The 21,020-nt window shown below is 39.0% G+C and overlaps 1 protein-coding gene across 3 annotated transcripts; it reads right to left on the bottom strand.

The window, feature by feature from the left end:
* Positions 1–1,037: 1,037 nt before the first annotated feature.
* Positions 1,038–20,124, bottom strand: TWF1 (twinfilin actin binding protein 1). Of its 3 annotated transcripts, none has more exons than XM_071423575.1 (9): positions 20,070–20,124; positions 16,450–16,527; positions 13,711–13,889; positions 12,420–12,515; positions 11,146–11,250; positions 6,531–6,656; positions 6,182–6,332; positions 5,669–5,790; positions 1,038–4,165 (listed from the first exon to the last, which is right to left on the bottom strand). In XM_071423575.1, the coding sequence occupies exons 1-9, from the start codon at positions 20,107–20,109 to the stop codon at positions 3,995–3,997; spliced, it is 1,068 nt and encodes a 355-aa protein (XP_071279676.1). In that variant the 5' UTR covers positions 20,110–20,124; the 3' UTR covers positions 1,038–3,994. The 3 variants fall into 3 exon arrangements, with proteins under 3 accessions (XP_071279676.1, XP_071279678.1, XP_071279677.1); XM_071423577.1 differs by lacking the exon at positions 20,070–20,124 and adding an exon at positions 19,713–19,903; XM_071423576.1 differs by lacking the exon at positions 20,070–20,124 and adding an exon at positions 19,242–19,366.
* Between the last annotated feature and the right edge of the window lie 896 nt (positions 20,125–21,020).

Here is a 21,020-nt window from a genome sequence, read left to right as displayed (position 1 = left end):
ACACCTGCTTTTTACTATTCCCTGGAGCTGGAATGCAGCTACAGTGTTGTCTAAAGTGTTTTCTGTAACAACTCCCTGCTCAGCTCTGTTCGCCTCTGGTAGGGTGGAACATTTTTGTTCGTACACCGTGATATTCTTCAGTGTGAGGAGAATCTCAGCCACAAGCATGGGAGTTCCTGCTCTGTCATACTTGACCATTACTATTTGCAGTGCTGCTCTCAGCAGTGAGGTTTTGGCAGTAGTTTCCCTTCCTCACTGAAAATGAAGCATGTTAGCTACTATTTCATACAATTTAGAAAAAAGTTTTGAACTTCTTTAGTGAATATGAGGGGTTAACTAGGTAAAGCTAGCTAACTTATGTGGCAACTATTTTTTTTAAATATGCAGGGGACAAGGAGAAGGAACTTCCCTTTCCCACCCCAGATTTTTTTTGAGGTCTCCATACAGTAAAGTCAACATCTCTAAACACTAACAGAGGATAGATAAGAGTAGCTGACTTTAGTTTCTTTTGTTCCTTCCAAAACCATTAAATTATCCTAGTGTACTTGTTTGTTTTAGTTACTATAATAAGGCTTTCTAGGACATAGATCAGTAACTTGAGTTATTCAAGATACTTGGGATGATCTGGTTTAATAGAACTGGAGCTGAGAGAAATCCAGTAGTATAGTATAGTAGTTCATGCTGATCAAGTAAGAACAGATAGAATTGTTCAATCACCAGTCAACTACCTCAGCATTTTAAAAGGACAGAAGAAATTTTTGAAGGGGCATATTACTGGAAGTACAAAAACCTCAGGAGAACACCCTTGGATTCTGCTATGGAGCCTTTGGTGCTGCTCCCATAAAGCAATGAGAAAGTAGCTGTTTCTAACATAGATTTTTCTCTAATAGCAAAAGCCAGGAATTCTTTCTGCTCACCTCCCTTCTTACACCCCACAGTCACTTTCTAGTCCCATGAGAACTGCCTATTACACATTCTGATCTTAGAAAACAGATCTCCATTAAAGAGACTATGAAATGATTCAGACAACACCAAGCTAAAGCATCAATCTTTATTTATAAAGTAAATTACAAAATAGATAAGGTAAACTTAGTTAATTTTAGCATCTGAAGGTGGCTTTCATTGAATACTTAAACACACTGATAAACAATTTTTTTTATTTACAATGTCAATCTGAGCAACAGAGCAATTTTTACCTTGATTAGTTTAACCGTTGATAGGAGTGTTTTAAAAGATCAAGATGTCCCTAAGTTGCAACATAAACATTTACTAAATAATTACCTGTCCTGTTAATTAACTATTTAATAGCTTGTGAGTTAACTGCAAGCATCTGCATTGCTTTTGGGCTTTATGAAGGCCAACAATTTGAATGGACACTTTCAATTATTTAATGACCAGAGACAGTTAATGGAGCAACTTTGATTAACGCCCACATTTTGCCCTGGTTCTGAACATTCATGAACAGAAGTGGAGGCAACTATGTAGATGTAAACGTGATAGATTGTACAAAAAGAACTTACAATAAGATACTTCTTATTGCTGTTAGGAGAATAGCTACAAGAGGCCTGGAGAAGCAGCCAGCAGTGCAAGACTTCATATAATTCTCTTTTTGGGAAAAGAGAAGGAGACGTGCTCAGGATATGACTGACTCCTGTCTGGGCTGGGTGTGTACATCACATAGAATATTTTCACATAGGGAAATTTACAATGTCTGGTTTGGGCTGAACTCTAAAGCAGCTCATCATAAATGCTCTTGCATAATCATTTAACCAGCTCTCATCCTCCTCCAGATTAAGTTTTCCATCTCCTATCCTCATCTACCTAGGTCAGGATTGCACAAAAAACCAAAAACAAAACCGAAAAGCAACAGTGAAAAAAACCCCAAAACAAACATCCAACAAAACCCCCACAACATCCACACAACCGTATCAGGTCAAACTGTTCATTATTTAAAATATTTAGTCTTAAAAAGCTGAACCTCTTTACCAGCTCAAGAAAGTGTGTGCACTCTTGCTATGGCTGGCACAAGGGCAGGAATACTAAATTCAAACAACCCTCTAGCAGTAATTTTTCAATGCTACAGTCCTTAAAACCAAACCACAACAAAAATTCCAAAGTGAATTAGGTGTGTTGCAAATATTTGAGTTAACCTAAAAGTACATTTAATAACAGTGTACAATGAGCTGCACACTCAATAAGCATATTTAAAAAACAATGAAATTTGCCTGACACATAGTACAGAAGGCAAGACACAGGAAAAGAACACAAGAGCAAGCAGGAGATTAGCTGAGGATCAAGAGCTATTGAATTGGACTGATGTAGTGTTTAAAATTAAATGAAAAAAAGCTGAAGTGTAAAACTTCTGCTGCATATAAAAACCCCACGGAAATACCAACTATTGCAACCTTCACATTATATAGTGCAATCTCAGATGTCAACAGTAAGCTAGTATAGCCAAACTAAATAATAGATAAAACAATTTTTCATCAGGAACTACTAGTGTCAAAACATTATCCCCTACAAACCTTAAATCCATCTTCCACCAGGTAAACATACCATTCAGCTCTATAATGAGTATATCCAGCAGCTACGATAATACCCAATAAACCAAAGCTGGCAACTCCCGTGTAGCTTTAAAAAAACCAAAACCAACAAAACTCAAAAACCACAAAGGTCACATAAAAGACACTAAAAAGCAAGTCCTCACTGGGAATATAATCTATTCACAAGTATTTGCTTCATCACACAGTTTTAAATATTTAAGGTCATCCAATACTTGACTTCCACATCTAATTCCCCCTTAATGCACTTATTAAAATAATCTACTTTTCCTTTTCCTGTTAAACACATTACTTACAGTTCAATCAAGTTTAGACTATTCTGGCTGATTTAAGTATTTTGAAGAAGGGAAGAAGGGAGGGAAAAATCATCAAAATCCTAACTAGGGGCTTGCTGCCAGCAGTTATTCAAGACCTAGTTGGACTTAAATTCTAGATTTAAGTTACACTGAAGTTCAAACATTTAGAAAAAGTAATTTTCAGAATATCTTGAAAGTAAAAATTTCAGTTGATAGTACAAACACAGTAGGACTCTGTTATGAAGCAAGACTGCTTCCTTTTTACTGAACTTACACATTTTTAGATCCAACTGCATAGATAATTAATTACTTTAGACATATTGCTCTGAAAGCAGCTCCATAATCTATTGAATATACTAACTCATTGACATTTAATCTCCTTTTATACTTGGTCATTCAGTACCTAATATGTAACACTTATGAGTGATACAGAAGTCTGGAAAAGCTATTGTGTTTTATGTCAGATTTCATTAAAAGATAATTCATTAAATTAGCTGTAAATTTGAGATGACCAAGTCTTTGCCTCGGAAAATGTCCATCTATTCCTGAATGCTTATATTAATTGAATGATAACTGATTTTAGTTTATCTTTTCCATTACAAGGAAAAAAAAAAAAAACAAACAAAACAACAAAATCCAGCAATGCATCCTGTCAAAATCCAAAGACAACCTTTTATTTTACTATTGTCCTTAAGTGCTACAAGGAAAAATAAAGTTTTAATTGGGACAACACTAGTCCTTCATCTCTTCTCACATGGAAAGTCTTAGAGGTTTAATAGGCTATGCATAAGAATACAGCTGTGACTTACTGACAGAATACATGGGCTTCATAGTCTAATGTCTGCAAAGTTTATGATCACATGTACAGCTATTAATAATGGCTTCTAAATTAAAATAAAGGGGTATCTTAGTTTTTTTTCTTCTAGCTTCAAAATAATTATCTCTTCTATATGTCATAAAACATGGTCAACAAATATAATCATGTAACAATATAAAAAGTGTTGAGGTCAGAAAAGAGAAGAGTACAAAGAGCTTTTTTTTATCCCTAGCATCTATGAATGGAATGATTTCAGTTCATTACCAAAAGCCAGAATTCCACTTCTTACTTTAACACTTAAACAAATACAAACACAGTTTCTAATCACTTGGTGTTTCAGTCTCTGCTGGACCTCTGATCAGCCTTCGTATTCCTCTCTTCCCTGCAGGACCTTTTGGTTTAGCAAAACTCTGTTTGTAAGCATGTTGTTTTGGATGTACTTCTTCATAAAGAAAGTCAGCAGTTAACTCATCACCATTATCTATTTCAATCTGGCAGAAAAAAAATCATACTCAAAGTCAAAAACATTTAGAAACTTTGCTGAAACTCAATACTATATTAAAACCATATGTGCAATAATGTTCAAAGTCAAGCATGAAAAGTTCTCCAACTTGTGCCTAATGCCCTGAGAAATCTTGGATAGTTTTCCTGAAACTCCCCTATACTCTCACCACTATTAAGTGTGACTTAATTAGTTTCCTGAAATGTAAGCACAACTAAACAGTACATATGCTAAGGACTTCTTTTGGTCACAAGCTTTGGCACAGTGTACCTGTTAACACTAACTAGGAGAACACATTCTATGTTACTTATTTACTCATTTTAAGTATTTACACATTTGAAGAATCAAAATTGTTCATTATAACATGTTTTAAACACTAAATAATTAAGCAATGTGGATGCATATTGTTATCTCTTGAGAAAGAGGGGGAGGTGTATAAAGAAGCTTATGTTATTAGCTGGCTACTGCCACTCAGCAAGTACTCAAGTGTTTAGCAAGAAAAAGCTAAAATAATGAACAGAATGGAGGGGAGTGTTTTAGTTTTCAAAATCTAGATATTTGAAACCAAACAGAAAGAAAATACTGTTCTCAAGCCAAACTCCCCTGTTTTAAATTGCAGGAATTTAGAATTCAGAGAAATGCTATGGCCTTGCTCTGCTGAGCATTCAGCACTTCATGCCCTGCCAACCATAACACTTGAAAGACTTGTCAGCCCCTGTTTTGCTGTTACAAGGACATGCTTCAGAAATTTCAGTCTGCAGGAATTTTCAGGAGTCACATGGTGCTTTAGTTTGTTGCAGAAAGGCAATTTCAGAAAAATAATTACATACAAATACACATAGCAAAAATCTAGTTAATTCATGTCATCTTACTAAAAATGGTTAGTATTAATTCTGCTATTTTTAAGGTAAACATAATCTCTTCCAGAAAAGTGTTAAAAACATATCCATAGGTAACAAGTGGACCATTTCTGTGGTCTCTGGGAGGTGAGAAGCAACTTTTTGCATTGCAGTAAAATCTATACAGTGTGAAAAGATCAGCTTACTTGCAAATACTTCTTTGCCCCATCAAGGACTCCTAAGATAGCAGTTCCAATTTTCAGAACTGCAGCTTGAAATGATTTTGAAAATCCCTACATAACTATGGCTTAAAGGAATTTAGTGTTTAACAACAGCAATATGTTGTGGTCCAAAATACAACACAACTTTGAGTAAGAAATCATGTTAATTCTATAAAGTCCTTCAAAGTACTCTTAAATACTTCCTTGATGCACAAGGATATATTTGTTCAAGATAAAAGGGCAGAAATTATGAAACACAGTAAAACCTCCATGACTTAACTTTGATCCTCTAGCTCCATCAACCATTATTTCCTGTTCAGGACAAACTAAATTACACTTGTCATTGTTTAGACAAGGTGGTGACAATTATAGATTTTAATTAGGAAGGGAAGACAGGTATGGAGAAAATACCCATACACCCCCTGCACTTACCTTTCTAACTATCTGCATCCACAGCTGTGTTTCTACAATTTCTAACAGTGGACTTTTGCAACTAGAGTAGAGCATTCGTTCTCGTATACTACAGGTATACCCTGGCATAGAGTAGATGAAAACTGCAGGAAAAGAAAACAATGACACAAATCAGACCATAAATACACTCCATCAAAAGTTGTATCATAAAACCATTTATAGCAAAGAGGCAATGGAAATCAACTACGCAATCTGAAAGCAAAATGTGTAGTGCTGTTCTGGAGCTTTTTGCTTCAGCAAGTGTTTAATTTCAAACAGGGGATAAGAGAATGGCCAGTATCTGTATGTTTTCACATTTATGGGTGCTCATAATCAAAAGGGATAGCTCACATAAGAGCTCTCCTTCGCAAGTTCACAGTTTCACAACCAAATGACTCTGAAATTTATGATCATGCTGACACATGATCTGACTCAAAATTCCTAAGGAATTTGAAACAAGCCAGTGATGTTTCATATTGAGAAATTTTCACATACTTATGGATTCCAAATAGTCTCCTTCATGTGTGTGCTTATACAGGAAAAAGTGGTAACGTGCAGCATCCTTTGGAACTCTTTTTGGCAAGTCCTTAAGTTCGGTATCAAGTGTGTTGGCCAAAATAATAGTTTCATTTTTCATATCAATTTGCTGTAAACAAAGCAAACATGAATATAGTTAATACACAAAAAACAAACCAGAGAACATGACAGGATGGAATAAAGTTTGGATTAATCTAATTCAAAATAGTAATTTGTCAGCATACTACATCAACACACATTATTTAATATGTGGGTAATCTATTTTATACTCATTATTAAAAAAATAGTTAAAGTATTTTATACTTGCCAGTTGTACATAATTGAGTTTCTTATTTTTCAGTTTCTCCAGAGCCTGAATAGCATCTTTAGCAATGGGGAATGCTACTCCTTGCAGTGTTTGATGCTTGGTATCTACACCAACATCCGCCTGTACCTGGAACACAAGTCAGCTGAGTTGTTAAAAGAAACCTCTGCAGGCATTTATTTGGTTTCATACAATGACTGACAATGCATTTCATATGGTTACACATAGAGTTAGCAGTAGCTATTACAAGAATAAACCACCCCAAGAAATCATCCCCATATACAAAAGATTTGCATTTTTTAATTTGCAGGTCATGTTTGTTTGGTAGCCTGCAAAATTTCTTATCTCTGAAACATGCTCTGTTCTGCTTAGGAGAGCAACAAAGTCATCAGAGGGAAAACTGGTTCAAGTGTCAGTGAAGAAGTTCTAAGTTAAAATCTGTTACAAAGACAACAATAATCCAGGAAAAAAAAATCTTGACTTTCATATGTTGTGTTATATTTTAAACTGAAAATATTCCCTATAAACTTCGTTATAGCTTAAAAAATTTTAGATCAAAACAAAGACATGATTTCTAGGGAGTCGAAATTTTTGAAGGAAGAGAGAAATTATGAGACAAACTGATATTCTAGAAGGAAAAGTAAAGCTTCTACTCTCCCTCCTGCTTCAACATACTCCCACAAATAGCCTCTACCAAAACCAAAGCAAACAAAATAACAAACAAAATCCTAATTTTTTACTTCCAGACGGTCTACCACAAAGTAAAAAAAAAAAAAAAATCCAGGACAAGCTAGACAGTTATTCATAATCCAGTTATATTAGTGTCAAATTATTTGAGAGAACAGTTGTTTTAAAGCTGATGTTCAAGAATTTATGTTTATCTTAGTATTCATTCAGTTTCTCTTAAAACGAGCTCTGGCCTCCAGTCTTCTTCAGTCTTAGTTTATTGTCTAAATACTGCTTTTTTAATATATTTACTTACTTTTAAAGTTTCACAATTACATTTAACATTGGTTATGAAGCTGCAAAAGTCAAAAAAGTGTACCAAATGGAAAGTGTGGACCTTTCCTGCCCTAGATCTATCAACTGGAAGATGTGCAGCTTTATTAAAAAGAGATGCTAGTAAGATATGAAACAAACTGATAAAAAAATTAAAAACAAACACTTGTGGCAACACATACTTGTACTTCACATTTTCAAGAAAAGCTTGTCAGCAACAAGGAAAGAGGAAAAGAAAGCAGGTGGGGAGCTTACTTTGCACAAAGATTGATAAATTTATGAACAAGGTTATAGAAAAAATGTTTTGCAAAATCTAAGTCTGCATAAAAGCCTGACTGACAAATGTGAAATAGGCATCACAAAAATAATAAACCATCATAAAATACCATAGTCTAGAATCCATATTAGAATACAGGTAGAAAATAAGTACTCCAAACTTAAAAACAAGCGGTGAAGTGTGGAGATAGACAAGGGAAGAGAGTAACCCAGTGTAACTCCAGATCTAGGAAAATTAACAGAACCACCTAAGTCACTTAAGAATATTTAAATTCACACTGCTAAGATTTAGTTAATAATGGCTGCTGAGTGCTGGATAAAATGGCAGATGAAATTTCCTGTGAATAAATGTAAATGTATGCAGGAGGAAAAAAAACCCTCTTTTTCTACTTGTATGGTGACTGGGTTGAGCTGGCTACTACCATTCAGGAGCAAGACCTTGCATCTCATTCTGATTAAATCTGAAAATAACCCCAAGGCAAAAAAAAAAAAAAAAAAAATCTGAACACTCCCCATCCACAAATGAAATGTTACAAATTGTTAGAAAAAAGAGTAGAGAACAGACCACGTTATTACGCACTGTAGATATCAGTAACATGCCTGCATCTTGAATACCACATGCAGATCTGGCTTCCCCATCCCTCCATCTCATAAATTACATAGCAGAACTGGAAAAACTGCAGAGAAAAGCAAAAGGATCAGAAGTATGGAGTGCTTTGTTTAGGAGGAAGAACTACCCAGATTAGTACTTGTCAGCCTGGAAGAGATAACTGATAAGGAATACAACAGAGGTCCATGGATAGAGAATCATGGCACAATTGTGGCTGGAAGGGTCCTCCAAAGGTGATCCAGTCCAACCCCCCCACAGAAAGCAGCAACATCTTCAAAGAGATCAGGTAGCTCAGAGCCCCATCCAACCTGACCTTGAATGTTTCTAGGGATGGGGCATCTACCTCTCTCAGCAAACTCTTCCAGTACCTCATCACACTCACCATAAAACAAATTCTTGCTCATAGCTGATCTAACCTACCCTGTTTTAGTTTAAAACCATTCTCCCTTGTTCTATTGCAACAGGCCCCGCTAAAAAATCTGTCCCCTTATTTTTTACAAGCCCTCTTTAAGAACTGAAAGGCCACTAGGATTTTCCTAAAGCCTTCTCTGCTCCAGTCTTAACAACCCCAACTCTCTCAGCCCTTTCTCACAGGGAATATGTTCCAGCCCTATGATCATTTTTGTGGCCCCCTCCTGGACCCACTCTAACAGGTCCATGTCCTTCCTATGCTGAGTACCCCAGAGCTGGATGCAGAGTTCCAGGGGGATCTCACCAAAGCAGAGCAGAGGGAGAGGATCACCTCTCTTTACGTGCTGGCCACACTGCTGTTGATGCAGCCCAGGATATGTTTGGCATTCTGGGACACAGAGGGCTTTATCTAAGGGGAGAAGGAAACTGAGGATTGACTGAATGACTCTTTTTTGCCTTCACCATACTATCTGTAGAGGTATCAGAATAAACCAGAGATTCTACAGAGCAGTCAATGGCTCTTTACAAAGTATTTTGTCAAGCTGTGGAATATGCTGCCACAGGACCTGTGGCCAACAAAACCTTTATGTGGATTTATAGAAATGACAAGACTAGATGGATGATGGATGAAAATCCCATTAAGAAGAACAATATAGTAAGATGTCATCTGTTGCACAGGAAGCTCCCTACCTGCAAAGGCTGAAGCAACAGAAGAGCATTTAAGGTAATTATGGCCTTCTTGCCCTGCTCCTACATCCTTCCTAAATTTCTGTTGTTCCCTCAAGGACTTGACAACAGACTAGGTGATCCTTTGATCTGACCCAGTAAAATATTTCTTAGGGTAATTAGGAAAGAATATACATATGGAAAACTTTTTAAAATCAGAAAGCTTTTTGTTTTCTAAGTCTAATTACAGGCTTTGTAACGGTGCAAACAATGAAGAGAAAAATGACGTAAGTTAATGTATTGTGAGATGTTTCAAACAAAGCAAAAATGGCAGCAATATATAATTTATGTGTCCCTGAAAAGCAAAGGTATTGCTGCTGAAATTTCAGAACACATGAAGACTTGGTTTGTATGAATCACCTTCTAAACACATTGTACGCAGTACATACACTAATACTAGAAGTGATCACCAATCCCAATCCAGAAATTTTACATTCATTACTGTTTTATTTTTTTAAAGCTGATGAAGTAAAATGCAGTATTTAATGATTTCTGCATTGAATTGTTGAAATCAGACATGAAAACGAACAAAAGACACCACTGGGAAAAAAAGTCAATAAACAATAAAATTGCAGCAAAAGCACGGTAGACTGAAAACAAAAGATACACAACTGTATTTAATACAATGGTATCCAGCTACAGAAATAAATCATACTTCAAACACATGTACCACAGCTCAAACATACAAGTCTAAAGAACAAATAGGTTCAGCACATGACCTATTTTAATATACATCTGACATAAACAGTGTTTAAATGAAGGAAAAATGTGATAAAAAGAATCCTCTGAAACTTTCAGTCACTAGTTATCTGGCAATCATCAATTTTTCTGCTTAAAGGCTCTCTCTTAGGATAGAGATTTTTCTAAAAGTGTTTTAGCATAAGCGAATCAGTTTTTTAAAGTGATCAGCTATTTGGTTTGGATTTCTGTTTTATTTTTATTGGAATCCTCTTCCCCTCTTCTCAGTCTTAAAGACATATGCACTGGTACCAGAAACTATGCACCTTTCCTCTAAGAATAAGGCAGCTGAAATTCTTCTGGCAATCACTCACTGCAAAAATTGCTATTCTGTGTTTTCTCTACAATTTCTGCCACCATGGGAAATGCAGACAATCACATGTGGACAATGACTGAGGTTGGAAAGACATCACCTTGTCCAACAAGACTGTTTAATCAGGGCCACCTAGAGCCAGCTACCCAGCTGTCTGTCCAAACATCTTTTAAATATCTCCAGGATGGAGACCCCATAACCTCCGTGGGCAACCAGTGCCAGTGCCTGGTCACCCTTCACAAAGAAGGACATCCAGTGATACTAAAAGCTGAAGTTGCAACAATCAGGCTCTGCATTTGCCAGGCCTCTGATTCAGACACTAGGCCTTTCAAACACCGTGAGATCTCTCATGCCACTTCAACTCCAGCCACCATCCCCCTGTAGTTTCAACCCATTGAGAAGTACATTTATATGCTCATCCACTCACACTTTCTGAAACTTTCCATTTTCTGTTCTGCCTTTTTTTGCCCTAGAAAGACATTTCCCTACAATACATTTGGAATTCTGCACCATTTCCCACACATTCTTGAAGACATTTTAGGTACCTCGTTAATCTTAATTTGTCGAAGTTCCTCTTCTGCTGCAGTCAAAGGTGCAGGGGAGGATTGTGATATCAAATATTTTTTATATCCATTCAGTGAAACATCATCCTGAAAGCACAATATCAATATTTATCAGGGTTTTTTTAGAATTTTAGAAACTTTTCTTCAATTATTTTCTATGGAACATTGCAAAAATCAGTTGCCTTCCATACAGTTATGTTTCTTTTATTTCAATACTGCAATATTCCATTATGTCTTATTTCAGAAGCCCAGAGGTACCCAGCTTAATACATATGAATTAGCAGGTGGGATCATAGTGGGGTTCCACCACAGTAACAGTGCTTGTTACAACCAAACCATCCTTAGGTTTAACAAAATAAAGACAAAGTAATCCATTGGACACTGATGATCAACATCCTGAGTGAGATCAGCAAATTGAACACCTTGAAGAAGCTGTGATTTTCACACAGATGAACATTAAAGACCAGCAACAATTAAGAAGTTTATAAAGACACTGAAACCAGCATTGTAGAGATATATAAGCTGTAACATAATGAGCCTAGGAAAAGTGAGTTATATCCATGTCATCTTCCATGTGCCCCAGGCCCATTCTGAAATAACAGTAAGACAGATCTAATGCTTCCTCCTCAAAACTGAGATGGAAGCTCAGACTTGCAGGGCTAGACACAAATTCCATATATTACATAGACTGCTAATGGTTTGGTGCAAGTGGCAGTGAAAGACTGGTTGATTGAACAGACAAGAAAAAAATAACAGGATCCCTAACAGTAAACCCCCTTAGCACATCAGTTATCTACTCCCCTAGAATACAGCCTCTCCATATGTTTGATAGAATAATGAAGCCTCCATAACAGGTTAATGATAAATGTAACAAATTATTTACTCAGTGAGCAACAGAATTATTAGTCCACCACAACAGCTTTTTCACAGCTTTTTTCCCTACTACAATATCCTCTATTCTTCCTCAAACCTCCAACTCCTTCCATTCCATTAAAGAACTCATGCTCATGCAATGAGATTAGAGATATGCCTGTTATTCTTAGGTTATTTAGTTTTCATAACAATTAGAAGCAAGGACTTCTAAGCCTGATGATTAACTTGTTTGAGTGAGCTTAAACACACTCTAACACTGGAATAACACACATAGCTTTTAACTCTTTTTTTCTTTAATCCAAAAAGACCATAAGCAACCCACATTCATACCAATAACATCAGCTACTATGTTCAGTGTCCCGACCTTGAAAAGAAAAACATACCTGTACTGTTCCAAATACTTCATCCTTAATATGGCCACCTCCAAACTCTTTCTTAAGTGTTGCTCGGGTTGCTGCATACAACATTTTTTGACGAACCTAGCATATAATAGAACAGTAGCTTTTTGGTTTGGTTCTTTTTTAAAATTTTGCTGCACACAGAGAATCCAGCATGTTGGTGTACCAAGTCCATTAACAAACAATACTTTCTTGAACCAAGTATTTCAAGTGCTGAAACTGCACTATTAAACTAGTAGAGCTCTGAATCATGTTACTTACTCATATCATTAAATTCACAAGGTCATGATACTATGTCTTTTTATCAAAGTAACTTCAAAACTGAATTGCAGCCTTAGGAGTATGAGCTTTTCTTTAAATAGGAAAAAAAAATCAACATAATGGTTACTAATTTTAAATGGGAAGAAACACAATTGTTTGAATCTTTTGTCACCTTGTCTGTGTACTAATTGATGCAACAGAACTAACTCATTATTACTTTTGATTTGACAGTGACTTCAGATAGTTATGGTTCAACTACAGAGTGGAAAAATTATGTTTGCTCCCTATTAACTTGCTGTCTCACATAGTCACTTACTCCTCTTTCAGCAGTCCCACCTTCCCACTTTATTTCACCATCATGTTATCCTCTCCACAATACTTCACCTCTTCCACATAATCATCTTTATGCACATCAACTTTGATCTCTTATTATTTTCTAACTGCTAGTGAAAGCAGTAGGAATACTGGGAAAGCTTTGCTTTCTGCCTTCCTTTATCCCACATTCCCAGAACTGGTATCCTAGTTTCTCCTAGAAATCCTTAATTCTGACCTTGGTCCTCTCCCATGCTCTCAAAGCACTAGAAGGAGTGTATTCTGTGGCACACCACATAGCCACGAGTGCCAGCTGGGCAGCCAGCAAGCCAAACAGAATAAACAGCTTGAGCTCACACTGTAATTCTTCTCTATATGAGCACCCATTAAGATTTCTGTCCTATATCTTTCCATAAATTTTCTGAAATCCTGACAGTAAGACAGACAAACAGGGCAAAAAAACTGTATTGTGTCCACCAGTCAGGCTAAAAATACATAGGATCAGCTGTACTCCATCTAGACCTACTGATTTGCTCTTTAATCATCTTAAAAAAACATCTTCCTAGCTGTTTTCTTCTCGGAATGTAGGACAAGGCTGGGGAATGCTTCATTCCTCAGATCCTTTTCCTTCATATCTCAGATTCAGATCAAACGGCACTGTTGAAAAATCCTTAACATGAAGCCTCTGATGACTGTTACTTACAGGAGAGTGATCAGGTGACCATGCAATGAAGATCCATTCATATCCTTGAGCATTCTGTGAATCTAATCTGTATAATATGTAACATGGTTGCTTGTCTTCAAGAAGAGGAAGGACAAAGGAATCATAATCCTTTTCCCATGATCCAACTGGCTGTCTAGAGGATCCCACAACAAGCTGCTCTAAAACCAATAACCAAAGCTACAGGTTAGCAACTATACAGTTAATAGCATCTGTCAAAATTAATAATTACAATAAGAAGTTAATTGGACACTTAATTGTTCATAATTATGCCCAGAACAATGGAAGACAAGAACAGGCAGTGTAAAAGTAGGTGAACTCCTACAAAAGCTGTGTATGTTCAAACCCTAACTTACTTTAACCAAAATTCTGATAGTAGGGAAGTAATGAGCTGGCTGTCATCAAGTTCTTTGATCTGAAGCAATACTACTGATTTTAGTTTTTCTACCATAACATACACAGAAAGGAAATAAGAACTGTGTTCTAACACTAAGTTTATTTTTAATTTGGAATACTTAGGTATAAATAAGAGTAAACTTTCCAATTTTAGATTTATAATTATATTGCTCTTGGTATAATGTATTACTGTTTGTATTCATTGTAAGGACTCAATAACCCAGTTATACAGTGAAAAGAGTTTGGAATGAATATGCTTGCACTAATCACTGACTTGTCTATGTAAGTAGATAAACCTCTTTCTAATACAGCTTCACAGCTATGGTCTCTTTAAATGACTGAAGTTGTTTATTATGTATAATTGGTTTAAGTCTGTATAGAATACTTCAATGGTATTTAATTATGTGAACAGCTGTAGCAACAAGATTTTTCTCTTATTTATACATCACATCTCTGTTTCCAAAGGAAATATTAGCATACTGTCTTACAAAACATTTAACAGCCTCCCAAGAGATACTAGCCCACACAAGTGGAATAGAAATACCTTGTTTAAATGGGGTCCTGCAGCAGTTTGAAGACCATCATAGTAGCTAGTATACAAATCAACTTTTGGGAGCCTAGGTCTTACAAAACTTCATTTTACAAAAGTACAACAGCACACAAATGCCTCTACAGCAAAACTTCAAGCAAAGCATTCCACTACAGTAACTCACAGAACATCAACAGCTCAGGGCAAGGGTGTCTGGCCCTTCTCTGAATTAGACACAAAGTACCTGAATACCTGAAGTTGTACAGTTAAACCAAGGGTATTCAGAATGTACTTGCCAATTCTGAACTCTAAGTGGATTTATACCCACTTGGATTTAAGATACAGCCAGAGGAACTTCATGCCCAGCAGCAAATCTCTTATTAACTCAGATTAGCAAAACACGATTTGAATTTTATCTGTTGGCTATTATCTGTTCCTTAAAGCTCCTGAAGACAGATGAGGAACTGCTCTTCTTCCAGTATACTGGGAGTTTTACAGGTTTCTTTTTGAACTTCTATCTAGAAAATACTATCAAAGACTGGATTCTGCTTCTTATGGAGATGAAATGTATATACCTATATGTTTTTGATCTATATATATGTTTATACAGATGAGTACATACACACAAAAACAGGAAATGAAAAAATAGGGAAAGTATTAAATTTGTATCTTATTTCTAGGCTTCACTTCATATTGTAAAGTAGCATATACACAAAAGCATATTGTTTTGCCTTGGTTAATGGGAAAAAAGACCCCAAAACAATGGTTTGTCAGCATTTACTTTGTGCTACTCTGATTATCACAAAGTCCTGCCTTGTAATCTTACTACTCCCACAGCCTTAAAGAAACCTATCTTAAAATATCAGAAGACTTCCTAAGAAAAGCAAACACAAGGAAGGTTAACAGTAGGTTATTTACCTACCAATGAAAGTGTATCTGTGTATGTGCGTACATGTAAATTTCTCCAGCTAACAGATTTTTAGTGTACTGTAAATGAATGAAGTCTAAAACAAACGCCTTCAAAGTGGACAACTGACATGCTTGAAAAGATGGACTAAACCAGGAAATATCTTATACAACCAACAAACATTTCTATTAAAGAAAATAAAAGTAATTATATAGTCTGTCTTTCAATGTTTGCAGCCTACATCCCCTGCCAAGAAGTTCAAAAATCAAACTCCAGTTCTGATCAAAACTGTCATTTTCTATTTATACATATTGTTGAGATTTAAGAAACAGCTTTAATTTTGAAAATTTAAATAAAGTCACAGACTTATAAAGATATTTTCTATGTAGTCAGATTACCACTTAAACATCTGCTTTAGCAGGACTTTCTACATGCAGCACTTTTATCTGTCTTTTTAACCAGGATATATCAGTATAAAATTTACAGTTCTACATTTAAGGTGACTGGTAGTTATGTAAGAATAGCTCTCTGTCTAGTGAAAGTAAACAGTGTCCAAATGCTACACAGGTGTGGAAATTTCAATTTCCTCTACTCTTTCTTTAGTAAGAGATAAGAATAAGCTTATTTGTACTATCTATAGAAAATACAGAGCAGTTCTCAGTAAAATATAAAATTACATTTGGGAGAAAAATTCAAATGCAAAAATACAATAGCATTGTAGCAAAAAAACTTAGGATCACGAAAATTTAAATTTTACCTTCTGTATATGAAAAACCTTAGTAACATTAATTTGGCAGAGTTCTGCTTTTTAAACAATTGTACGTTTAAGTCATTAAAACAACTAGGAAAATAGCTAAAAGAACCAGGAAAAAAAAAAAATTTGACTAACCATTGTCAATGACTATTTTTAAAAGCCTGTATTGTCCATTTCTGGCTCCAACAAAGATGTCTTTAACACTTCCACTAGCTGAAAAAGAGAAAATAAAAGTAATCAAATTAACACATTTCACTTCCCTAGGACAAAGAATATTCATGAGGGTAAGAACAACACTGGAAAAAATGTACAACTGGCCCTTTGCTGCAAAGTTGGACAGCAAAACAAACCCAGGAGTGATGCTGCTGCTAGGCTGCACACTGTTCCAACCATCAGCATACCACACAAAGATGAAAGGCAACATTACAAAACAGCCCTGCTTTCTAGCATACCAAATGATCTTCAACATTGTGAAAACTACAGGTGACATCATCAATCTCATGTTTCAGAGCTAACACAGCAACACAATAAAAATATGACGCATCTCAAATTACAACAGCTTCACCAAGTCTGTAGGCTTAGCACAAACTTTCAGACAGAAACTATACGCCTGCCAGGAAAATGTTAGAGCTTGTCTGGCTGAAGTGATGGTCTTTCCTGAGAGCACCTCTCTGCAGAGTACCAGTGAAAGCTGCCACTCATTGCTCATGTTTCATACCGCCTTATCTCCTTCTACGGTTGACAACATTGTTCAAGCCCCAACCTACTGTAGCATGATAGCTTTATAGTGAATTTACAAAGTAACTAAAATATTTTTACATGTTTGTAAATCACATTGACACTATACCACCATCATGACAGACTCAATTCCATAAGCACACTGAAGAACTGCTCTTGACTCGCATGAAGACCATTCTTATCTCAACTGCCCTGCTAAATAATCCAACTGCAAATCAGTTTAATTATACCAGAGAAAGAGAATTGCAAGGATTTACTGAAAAACATTTATTGCAAGCTGGTCCTTTAAGTAATCCCATAGGACAGAGCATAGCACCAGCAAAACAAACATCACACCAGGAAACAAATAAATGGATTATTTATAGTCAGGTTGAGGCCAAGTGAACAGATGGGATCCAGCAACATTACTGCCCATACTCAAAACATTTTACATTTATGTTCATCCAAGTGGTGCTAGCCCCATCCTGAGAGTCCAAAATGGCACGTTAAAAGAACGTGTTAAACCAGCAACTGCAGTGGGTTTCCAGTTCAAGCCCAGTTTCATCCCAGCTGTCAACTTCCCCAGTGCAGACCCCCACAGTAATTTCCTGCCAGCTTTTCTAGTCATCTCTGCTAGTCCTCACCATTCCATTGAGCAACCATTGTGCCATTTCCTAGACTTTTCGTTGCCCCAAAACATTCTTTGTCCTCTTCTTGTCTATTATCCTTTTGTTCCTTATTCTCTCATTACAACATTGCACACGAAAACAAGAACAAAATACAGCAGCCTCTACACCAATTCCAGAACTGTGACATTTTCCTGAAAAAATATTTTGAGGCACTTGTGAAACCAGCTCACTATCAAGTGACCTATGGGTTTTGCTCATCATGAAGGTTGTTAAATTCCCAACAGTGATATTATTTTCTTCTTAAACTTTCTGCATAGCAGAGGGCCACAGAATCAAAATCTGGGCTTATTTCACAACTATTTTGCAGGGAACATTATATTAAAATTATTTAGAAGACTGTAAACCCATTCAATTGTATTTCCCTTCAGTTACTGCATTCTGTAACTTCCTACAGTATTTATCTGCACTGGCCTGTTTAAAACGTCCAGTCCTTTTAGCAACTGCCTGGTACATATCACTGTGCCCATGACTTCATTTCTGTTTCCAGAAAAAAGCAGCCCATGCTGCCAAATCTTGTAATTGTTTAAAACTGACAGTAGCCTGTTTGTAGCTAAAGCCAGCAATGGCACAAGTAGAGCTATTCCTCTTCCAAATGGCAGAGGCTGATGCTTTGCTGCAAACAGGACTCCTGATTATTGCCTGCTGAGGCAGGTTCCCGAAGGAAAGCTGCCGAGCTCTCTCTCTACAGCTCTCCTCAGAGGACAAATGATTCTCAGACACGAAGCAGAGCTGCAGAAGAGGATTAGCCACTCTTTTGCTTACAGTAAGCAACAGAGTATTATTCTGCTCCTCCCTGCCTGCATCGCCTGGAGAACAAGGGATTACGATTTACTAACAGGTTTCCCCAGACTGGGAAAAGAAAAAAAAAATCATTCCAGGTGCACCTCTAGCCTGAGAACGGCTGAAGAACTTAAAACAAGAAGCTGCAAAAAGACCAAAGATTGGCATGCAAAGGAAGGAAAAGAAGAGAGGGAAAAGGGTGCAAACCACACGCAATGGACAAAAAAGGGCATAGAAGAGCAGCTAAGGGCTGCCATGGCTGGGACAAAAGTCACCTTCAACAATAAATACCGGAGAGCAGGCAAAGTACATGGTGCTAGTCACCCAACACGCAGATTGCAGAAATCCAGACAGTAAAACCCGACCCCTCCATAATCCTGCTATATAATCCCTGCTTAGCAATTCTGTGATTCAGAGGAACCCGCTAATACTGCGAAACAATACGCTGTCTCCTTCTAATTGCTCCTCGCACCGTCCAAGGCCTGGAAACACGGGGAAAAAAGGTTCCCACATACTTTCCCCCTTTGTGGCCCCTAGTGATGAGCTTTATAGTGGACTCTCGTACGCCAGGGCTCCTGCTCCTCCCCAGGGCTCTCGCTCCACGGGAACCAGCAGCGGCCCCCGGCATATCCCGGGCTGTCCAACCCATCCCAAACTCGGTGCGGCGACCCCGAGCAGGCGACAGCCCGCGGGTGGACGCTGACTCCGCTGCCGCAGGGAAACCTGCACTGGGGCAACTACCTGAGCCCAGGCGGGCCGTGCCTGCCATTCATGGGGCTCTGCAGAGAACATTTTCCTCGGGCGGGTTCCCTGCCTCTCCGGGGCGGACGGGCGCGCTTCGCCGGGCCGATAAACCCTGCATGCTCCGCCTGACTGGGAACAGAGCTGTGGGTTCGAGCCCAAGGAGCCGTGGCCGCCGGGGACGAAACCAGCAGCAGTTCCCCCGCTCGCTCACCCCCTCGCCAGCCCGCGGCGCAAAGAACGGGCTCCTCCGGCAGCAAACAAAGAGCGCAGCAGTGGGAAAAATCCCGCCGGCAACGGCCCGCTAAGCGCCCGCCGCGGCCGCCTGCCCCCGCGCCGCGCCCCGACCCGCGGAGAAAGGCGCTCCGCCCGCCTCCCGCCCGGCTAGCAGGGCCACGGCGGAGACGGGGCCGGCTGTCATGAGGAGCAGCGGGCACCGCGGAGCGGAGGCGCGGGGAGCCCCGCGGGTACCTTGGATGCCGGTCTGGTGGGACATGTCGCACCGCACCCGGGCACCGCCGCCGCCGCCGCCTCCCCGCCCGGCACGGCACGGCCCGGCCCGGCCGCGCGCACGTGACGCGCCGCCGCCACTCAGCGGCCGTGAGGGAGCGCGGCGCCTTCCGGGCCCCGCCGGCCGGGCCGGGCTGGGCCGGGGGCTGAGGGCAGCGGCCGCCCCTGCCCGGGCACCGCCCTGCCCCGGCACGCCCTGCCCCGCGCCCGCTCCCCCTGCGCCTCCTCTCGGCGCTTCAGAACGGGGACGGGGCGCAGCTTTTCTCCCTGCCGTGCCCTTTGCTCTCCCTCTCCTCTCTTTTCCGCCGCCCCCTTCACCTGCTGTCCCGGAGCCGGCAGCGCGACCCGCCGCGGGCATCGCAGGCGCAAAGCCTGCGGTCAGTCCTGCCTGGCAGGAAGGGCCATGTGCCCCGCGGCACGGGGCTGCTCGTTAACCGAAGTACTGAAAAATAACTGAGGTGAATTTAGTTAGTCTGTACAAGCCCGTGGTGGAGACCTGCCCCTCTCTCGCTTGGGGCAGCACAGAAGGATCCATCAGGTATGACAGCAGGCTGCATGCATGTAGTGTAAATTTTGGATTAAACAGTCCCTGACAAAGAGCCCACAAGTCAGGGAACAGAGCCCACAGCCAGGGCTCACTCCGTTCAAGCCCTTGCCCCTGACAAGGCAGTCTTTGTTAATTTTGCAGTATTTGGTACGTGGTGGCACTGTATCAACAGAAACAATGAAGATTTCTTCTCTTTCAGGGCGGACTTGGTGGTTGAGCCACTTGTCTGCTTCAGTAGGGCATGGATCTATGCTTAGGAAGGGTGCATCTGCTTCTCAGGGCCCTATGCATGACCAAAGGCTCCTTTATGCTTTTTCAAACTGTGTTGATGCAGTTCCCCTCAGCTTTTTCTTTCAAAGTTTACAGTGAAGAAGAGTCCTGCACCGTGAATTTAAGCAAGCTCTGAAGGTCGATTTGCCTTTGCTAGCTCCTTTTCAGGCTTATCTGTCTATGGGTTGAGAAGCATCCTTCTCTTAACAACAAAAAGATGGGAACTATAGATTCTTTGGAAATCACTTCATTGTCGTTTTGTTAAAATCTCCCTCGTGGGTCCCCCTGATGGGGAGACCCCTAAAAAGTTCTGTGCCAGGAACAAGAGATGGACGGGATTCTTGTTTTTTCTGTCTTCAGGTTGCTGTTTATTTTTCTCTTATCAGAAGTTCAGCAGGCTGTCTGCATCTCAGACTCAGCGTACAAAGAGAAGGCACCAAAGTCACAAGACA

This window comes from Agelaius tricolor, unplaced genomic scaffold (assembly GCF_023055355.1).
Source record: "Agelaius tricolor isolate 1412-34295 unplaced genomic scaffold, bAgeTri1.0.p SCAF_3, whole genome shotgun sequence".
Taxonomy (NCBI): Eukaryota; Metazoa; Chordata; class Aves; order Passeriformes; family Icteridae; genus Agelaius; species Agelaius tricolor.
Note: the sequence above shows the minus strand (reverse complement) of the source record. Positions and strands in the feature narration are given on the sequence as shown.

Excerpts from the sequence above, each read along its gene's own strand:
- TWF1 (XM_071423575.1), bottom strand. The coding sequence starts at position 20,109 with ATGCCCGCGGCGGGTCGCGCTGCCGGCTCCGGGACAGCAG. Across the intron at positions 12,516-13,710 it reads GGTCACCTGATCACTCTCCT|GTTCGTCAAAAAATGTTGTA; the intron begins GTAAGTAACAGT and ends ATTATATGCTAG. Across the intron at positions 4,166-5,668 it reads GGATGCAGATAGTTAGAAAG|ATTGAAATAGATAATGGTGA; the intron begins GTAAGTGCAGGG and ends TTTTTCTGCCAG.